Raw genomic sequence first — 7,539 nt, 5'->3', positions numbered from 1 at the left:
GTAGAAACTGATTGGTGTATTTATGGCAGGGTACCATTAGTAGATGAGAGATTGGTTCTTCTTGGTTTTTGCGCATATACAGGTACAGTTATCAAGTTACCGTTTTAACTTTGTCTGATAAAAGAATAAATATTACTGTATTATAGAATGGCAAGGAATAAGAGAAAATGATGACATTTTAAAGGAAAATCATCAAAAAAGAAAAAAAGATGCAGATTATGAACATGAGAAACAAATGCGTTATATTGCTGCTGTTGTTAGTTTACGCCATTGGTGAAACTTATATACATTCGCTCTCTGACTTGACGATTTTTGCGCTCTGGACACAGTGACGCTTTACCTGCATTTCGCCACTACCGTCATTCACGAGATCACAAATGCCTTGGGGATATGCTGTTTCAGGTAAATAATAAAATATAAAAAAACATGGGGGTTATTGTTCGGACATTGAATTCATCAATTACGCAATCAGTGCATGCAGAAAAACATTGCTATTGTTATATGTGAATCTTGTGTTGAAATTTTGTATCATTGGATTTATTTGAAAAAACTAATGTTGACTATTGCCAGATATAGTGTTATGTGTTTAGTCTATGACAAGAACAATGCCAATGGTTTTCTTTACTCATTGAATTATCATTTTTATTGCAGGATAACTAGGAAGGAAGCTTGATGTTTTGGGATCATTTTTCTCTAGAGGTATGAACTCTTAAAATTGTAAATTAAAAAAAAAATTGTGTCTCAGGGTGTATGTCTTTCAGTTTATTTGATTTTTTTTTTGTTGAAAACAAAATCAATTTTTACTTAGTTGAATAAATGTTTAAAAATAATAAGGATTAAAAAAGAAAGTTTCATTCTTTCAGAAGCTGAAAATAGAAACTTCAAACAAGAATTGGTTTTTTATTCTTTCAATTATATAGAAGAGTTTATTTGTAGAATCTGTGTGTTATAGAAACCAATGAATGCACACCTTATGTATATATTTATGCTATCATTCATTTTTATCTCAACGCCTTATATATTTGCTTTTCTACTCATTCTGAGTCACTTTAATTTTGTTATTTCAGCTTGCAAATCAGGAAAAATTGCTGGCAAAAAATTTTGGTCTATACCAAATTTCCCAATTTTGATAGAATTGAATTTAGTCATGGTTTTTCAATCAAATCATGGTACTTTGTAATTATTATTTATTTTGATTTCTAATATTAAAAAATGTGCTAATTCCATTTTTTAAAGCCATCTAGAGAAGAAAATTATTTACTCTATTAAGATGGGTCAATTAGATTGTATGTTATCATTCTTCCAAAGTCCTGTGATAATTCAATTAGATTGTATGTTACATTTGATTTGCTTTGAACAATGATGGATGATAAGTGCTCATATTATGCTTTGAAACACCACGCATTGTTGTTGCAAATGACCGCCAACCAACGCTTAAATATGCATATTTTTGGACTGTTTAATTATCAGATTATACTGATATTAGTGTATTAATAGGTATTAGTGTACCTATTAATCTATTTTTTATAAATTAAAAATAGATAAGAATAATAATAAATTTGAGATCAGTCAAGATAGTAAGTAACTAAATATGTTTCGTTAACATTAAAAGGTTTAATTTTTGGAGCTAATAAAATAATTTTTTATATACTTTGATTATCTGATATTTTATCTTCCATCTAAAAGGATTTTTTTCCCTTTTTGACATATTATCTAAAAAGATGAAAAATAAAAGTTTGGTGTTTTCTAAACATATCGTGTGTTTACTTGTAACTGTAATAATTGTTATCAACAATCAACATAAATTAACTCAAATATAAAGCTAGAATATTATAAGGGATAATGTATCAACAATAAAGGAAAAACTTGATATGTGCTAGCCAAGTGTTATATTTTGAAATAGTAAAACATAGTTTGGAATAATATATATATTTCCATGTCTCACTATATTTTCCTATCCCTTAAAATTAAATGTCCAAAAAACTGTCATGACTTAATTAAAAGTGAAAGTAAAGGAATACATATGCTAATTAATTGGAACAACTCATGCTAGTAATTAACTTTATAGTAAGAAATTAAAGAACCACAGAACTCATTGGTCAAAGTCAATTGCCTCATATTGGTGACAAACTTCTGTCCATGACCTCAATAAGCTTGTTGGCTATGGCACTAGCATATACCGATGAACCTTCACATATCTGAAAAAATAAAAGTGAGAGAAAAAGAAATTAAAATCACACATAATTTGCCATATATAAAATCATATTGCTATATTATCATTAGCCAAAAAAAAATGACATTAACTTCTGAACTTTTGATTCATGTCTACTTTACATTCCAATTCTTAAGATGCAAAGTTTGATATTTTAAATTTGTCAATTAGTGCAAAAAATATATATGTTCTGTTAAAATTTTCAAAATTATTATTCTCTTATTAAGGGATGATTTTGTCAATAAAACACATCATGCAAATTCTAATTATATATAGCTAATTATGCATATAAAGTGTGATTTTCTTATGTACAGTTGATAGAAAAAAACACATACATGTATATATATTTTTATATACACAGTGGCATATTACAATATTATTAATTAAAATTAAAATCAAACTCAATGATAAATTTGCATACCTTGCTATTGAAGAGAAAGCTGCAGAAATCACCAATGTGGCCACCACCAACATGTTGAAGATCAAGTTTAAGTTCATCAAGAACCTTTGAAGCATAAACTAATATGCAATTATTGTCATTGACCCTCTTCCTTTGAACAATCTTTATTGTTACCTCATTGTCAATGATTCTCACATCAACCTCACTTTCTTTTGATTTTCTTTGTATCCAAGAACTCCTTGTTAGGCTCTCACTATATGATGATGAATTATTCTCATCATCTTCTTTTTCTTCTTCTTCATCTTCAATTTTGAGCTTCTTCTTCACCCTTTGTTTTTCATACCTCTTTTTCTCCACCAATGATTTGAGTTCATTCACTGTTCTTAGAAGCTCTTTGATGTAGTCAATAGCATCTCCTACCACTGATGCTCTATCATTCTTATTCATTTCATTCATTGGTTCCACCAAATAAATAAAAAAAGTAATTAATTAAGGTCCACAATTTATGCTTATACATATAAAAATTAATTAACTTTGTTATATTATATACTATATAATGTTCTATACTACCAATAAATTATATTATTATATATCATGTATATGTTTAACTTTTGAGACATTTCATGTAAATAATTAACAATTAATATATAAAATGTTCACTCTAAAATCTTAATGTTTATATATGCACAAATTGAATCTATTTGCTCATTTGAAAATTTCATGATTCATTCTCATGATTGGAGAAGGATATTCAATTTATGCACACTAATCAATCAATTATAAAATATTCTATATATTGATGACAAGTACATTAACTAAATAAACAAAGTTATTTATGGATATGCAAATTAATTAAGAAAATTTGATAATATTAAATGTATGAATTATAGTTTTACCTTGGTGGAGCTTGGTATGAGTTCTTTCAAAGCATCAAATTTGCCACCCAAATCCACTCTCCTTTGTCTCTCAGTGTTAGTACTACTAAATTGCTTATTATTGTTGTTAATGCTCCTTTTTCCTCCTCTCTTCTTATTAGCCACTTCTTGATGATGATTAGTGAACTCTTCTAGCACCCCATTTTCAAGAACATCTCTCCCATAACCACCATTTTCTAATTCAACAATAATGTCATTATTATTATTGTTGTTGTTGTTATTTTCCCCTAATCCAAACAAAAAATCACTTCTTGATGTTGTTGTTGTTGTTGTTGGTACCATGTTGTAGTAGCCATGATGATGAAACAACTCCCTCATTGATGATGATTGATGAAGCAGAGGAGGTGCTTGAAGGTTCAAATGCAATAATGGGTCATTGAAAACATTGGAAAAATTTGAACTTTCTTGTCCCACAATGATGTTGCTACTACTGCTACTAGGGTTTGGAAGACATGTTATTATGTTGTTGTGGTTTTCAAAGGAGATAGAAGAGTTCTTAGGACTTGTTGGAAAATGGAAAAGGTTAAGGAGATCTGTTGTTTGTGTTGGAAAACAAGGAAACTGAATATTATTATTATTGTTATTCATGTTGGAATAATAATGGTCAAAAGAATTTTGATCATGATGAGTTGAAGTAGAAATAGTAGTATAAGTACTATGATTGTTGTTACTATTATTAGCATCATATTCTTCTACCAAAAGGGTGTTTAAGTAATTTCCAATATTGTTTTCCATTTGTTGATTCTGGCCCATAATAGTTACCTCCTCATCAAATGAATCAACAACTACATTAGTAGTAGAAAGAAATATATAATTGCATGTTGTTCTTCAACTACTTCATATGGAAGAAAGAAAGAAAGAAAGAAAGAGTAGAACAAAACAGATTCTCTGAAAAGCTGCTTTTGTTGTCTGTTGTTGTGATTTTGTACCTTCATTTCACCATTTGGAATTTGGATATATAAACAATTATACAAAGATAATAATTACGAAAAAAATTATAAAAAATGTATTTAATATATATATTCTTTTCTCTCTCTAAGCTTTTGTATAAATATCTTATAGTCTTAAAAATAAATTACTTACATAGTATGATTGTTTTTGGAAAAAGTGTAATTTTTTTAAAAGAAATTATATTTAAATAGTGTGTTTTAAGAAATAAAACTTTAATTTATGGATATTTGTGTTGGATATTGTAAGAATTCATTGTTTCATACGATTATTAAATAAGAAAACGTTTGGCTTTTGCTTTTAGTTTTTTTTTTTTTACAATAATCAAAATATTCACTATTAAAGAAGTAATTAATTTTTTATTAGTGATTAGATCATGTAACATAATTCTAAATGAGTTGGTTATTATGTTTTTTAAGAGAGTAGTGACTAGTGAGTAATTATTGTGAATATTAATAAAAGTGTAAATAGATATATATACTCATGTGAAATGAGTTTAATTTTGATATATTGAAAGTATAAATAATTTTATATAATTATTTAATTAAAGTTATGTGTTAAGATATTTTTTAAGTAATAAATTTAAAATAATTGATTATTTTTTCTAATATTTCAATAAATAATTGATTATTTTTGTAAAAAAAAAATTTATACTTCGAATTTACAAAATTAAAATTCATATGATATATGCTATAGATATTTAAAGTATGTGAAATGACTAAAAGGGGTCTCATTCTGTTACTTGTTGTACAGAGTTCCGTCATGTGGGCCCTACAAAATGATCTCCTATGATTATGAATCAGATAACACACTTTTTTTAATATAAAAGAAAATATTGATTTATAATTTCATATTAATTTTTTATATAAGATTCACCTTCCAAGCCAATGCCTTTTGCATGAAGTACCTACAAGAATATGAGAAGGTGAGACTCTTTAACAACTCAGTATTATTATTTAAAAAAAAGAAAAGAAAAGAGAAAATTGAAAATAAAAGGAGTGAAAAGGACAAGTGTGATTAGCTATAAATAAAACACCGCGTTATAAGAATTTTCGTAATATTTAATTGAAAATTTGTAAAAACTATTTCAAATGTCTTATAATATATTTAACTAATTAATAATAAATATTCACCAAAGCTCTTAATTATAACACAAAGTTTTATTTATATATATTAATTAATTAATTAATTAATTAGAAACACATATTGACAATGCAGCAATAGTTAGTTAGCTTTTTCTGTTTTTTCTTCCAAGAAAACTGATACTAAATTACTAAGAAATTTTGAAACAATTATCCTTAGCTTATACTAAATATAATTTATATTGATAACTGAATTTTTTTTTCCCTGTTACTTAATTTCAATACTTGATTTATATTGATATTTGAGAACCACTACAAGAAAATAGAGTTATTTTGACATTTTATTTTTTAACACCATAATTAAATGTCAAAATTAATATATATTTTTGACAAATATCACAAATGTCAAATTTTTTATATTTTCTTGACGAAAAATTTGACCGTAGAAAATTACTCCTCAATTTTGACACTCATTTGTTTTTAATTTACTCTACTATTTTTTTCTTCTTTGGGCTCTGTTAATTTTGACATCACACTGTTTTCAGTTTAGGATTATACTACTCATTCTTTATCTTCAAAATCTCAATTTATTCTTTAGTTTCAAGATCACATCTCATTCTTTGTTAAAATTTTTTGTTGAGAATATTTTATAGTCAATAAGTGTCAAAATAAATAGTATTTTTGACAATTAATAAGTATCACAGAAAATATGTTCTCAAAATTTTCTAACAAATTATTTTTGACCGCCAATATTTATCAAAATAAGATTTAAATTTTTTTCACAATCGCTTATATGTTAAAAATACTATTTTTGATAAAACTTTTATCAACATATTTTCATAGTTAAAATAGTGTCAAAATTTATTTTTTTGACAAATTTTAATTTTCTTTTACACATTATAACCCTAAAAAATAATCTATATTATTGTAGTAACCGATCCTTTGCTAAAAATTAAGGAATAAAATGCAGTGGAGGTAGTATATGATTATAATAACGTGGTTTTAATTTATGTCATTTTCTCTGGATTTATTAACTTAGCTATTAATTATGAAAAAAATATTATAAGGCAAGGAACTATATTTACTTTTTGAACCGCCGCTATTTTTGTCTTACATATAAAGTATTATTTTTATATTTTAGGTTACATCCAAACATTCTTTAGAAATTAGATTACTAATAATTTGTTACTAGTCTCTACCAATTAATATTTCTAAGAGATATTTATTTAGCGAGTCATATGTATAACGTATAGATATAATTCATTTTATAATTTTAAAGACTAATCAATCAAATTTATACTATTAATTAATAAATCAAACATATATAATGCATACAACTTAAAATACTTAATAGAAAACTTTTTTTTTCACTAATGTTGCATCTATTTAGAACTTTTTACATAAGTTTAATTTATCACTATTAGAGTGAGGGAGAAATCTTCCATTAAAAGCAAATGTGTATTTATACGTACCTTGATATGATTGTTTTCTTGACTTCAAATATTCTATATATATGACTCATAACAATGATGACAACTTCATAACCCTTCTACACAAGTCATGTTTTGCGTCTAGGTCACAACTAAATACTTCATATCATTACGGGTATAATATTTTTTTTATTCTTAAAATTTGTTTAAAATTTTAAAAATATTCTTAAATTTTATTTTAAAAATTTTAAATTTTCAGCAAATATATTCTTAATGATTAATTTTTTAAAAAATTTATGACCAATTCAGCAACAATTTTACAAAAATAATCATCAAACACAAACAAATCATAGATAGTTGTTGTTATGTATTATTGTTGGATTAGTCTTAAATTTTTTTAAAAATTTAGCTGTAAGGAATATATTTGAGCAAATCAAAAATTTTTTAAACAATAAAATTTAGAAATAGTTTTAAAACTTTTGATAAATTTTAAAGATTAAAAATATATTTTTTCTTATTATTAATATGTATT

At 25.4% G+C, this 7,539-nt stretch overlaps 1 protein-coding gene across 1 annotated transcript in view; it reads left to right on the top strand.

Annotated features, from left to right (window-relative positions):
* LOC127743859 (choline/ethanolaminephosphotransferase 1) overlaps nt 1-1,463 on the top strand; it is a 6,143-nt gene extending 4,680 nt beyond the window's left edge. The window contains exons 17-20 of the mRNA XM_052256037.1: nt 30-82; nt 330-402; nt 652-699; nt 1,068-1,463. Of these exons, the coding sequence (XP_052111997.1) occupies nt 30-82; nt 330-402; nt 652-673 (148 nt within the window). The 3' untranslated portion in view covers nt 674-699; nt 1,068-1,463. The remainder of the gene's footprint in view (nt 1-29; nt 83-329; nt 403-651; nt 700-1,067) is intronic.
* Nucleotides 1,464-7,539: the final 6,076 nt, after the last annotated feature.

This window comes from Arachis duranensis, unplaced genomic scaffold (assembly GCF_000817695.3).
Source record: "Arachis duranensis cultivar V14167 unplaced genomic scaffold, aradu.V14167.gnm2.J7QH unplaced_Scaffold_165934, whole genome shotgun sequence".
NCBI lineage: Eukaryota > Viridiplantae > Streptophyta > Magnoliopsida > Fabales > Fabaceae > Arachis > Arachis duranensis.
Note: the sequence above shows the minus strand (reverse complement) of the source record. Positions and strands in the feature narration are given on the sequence as shown.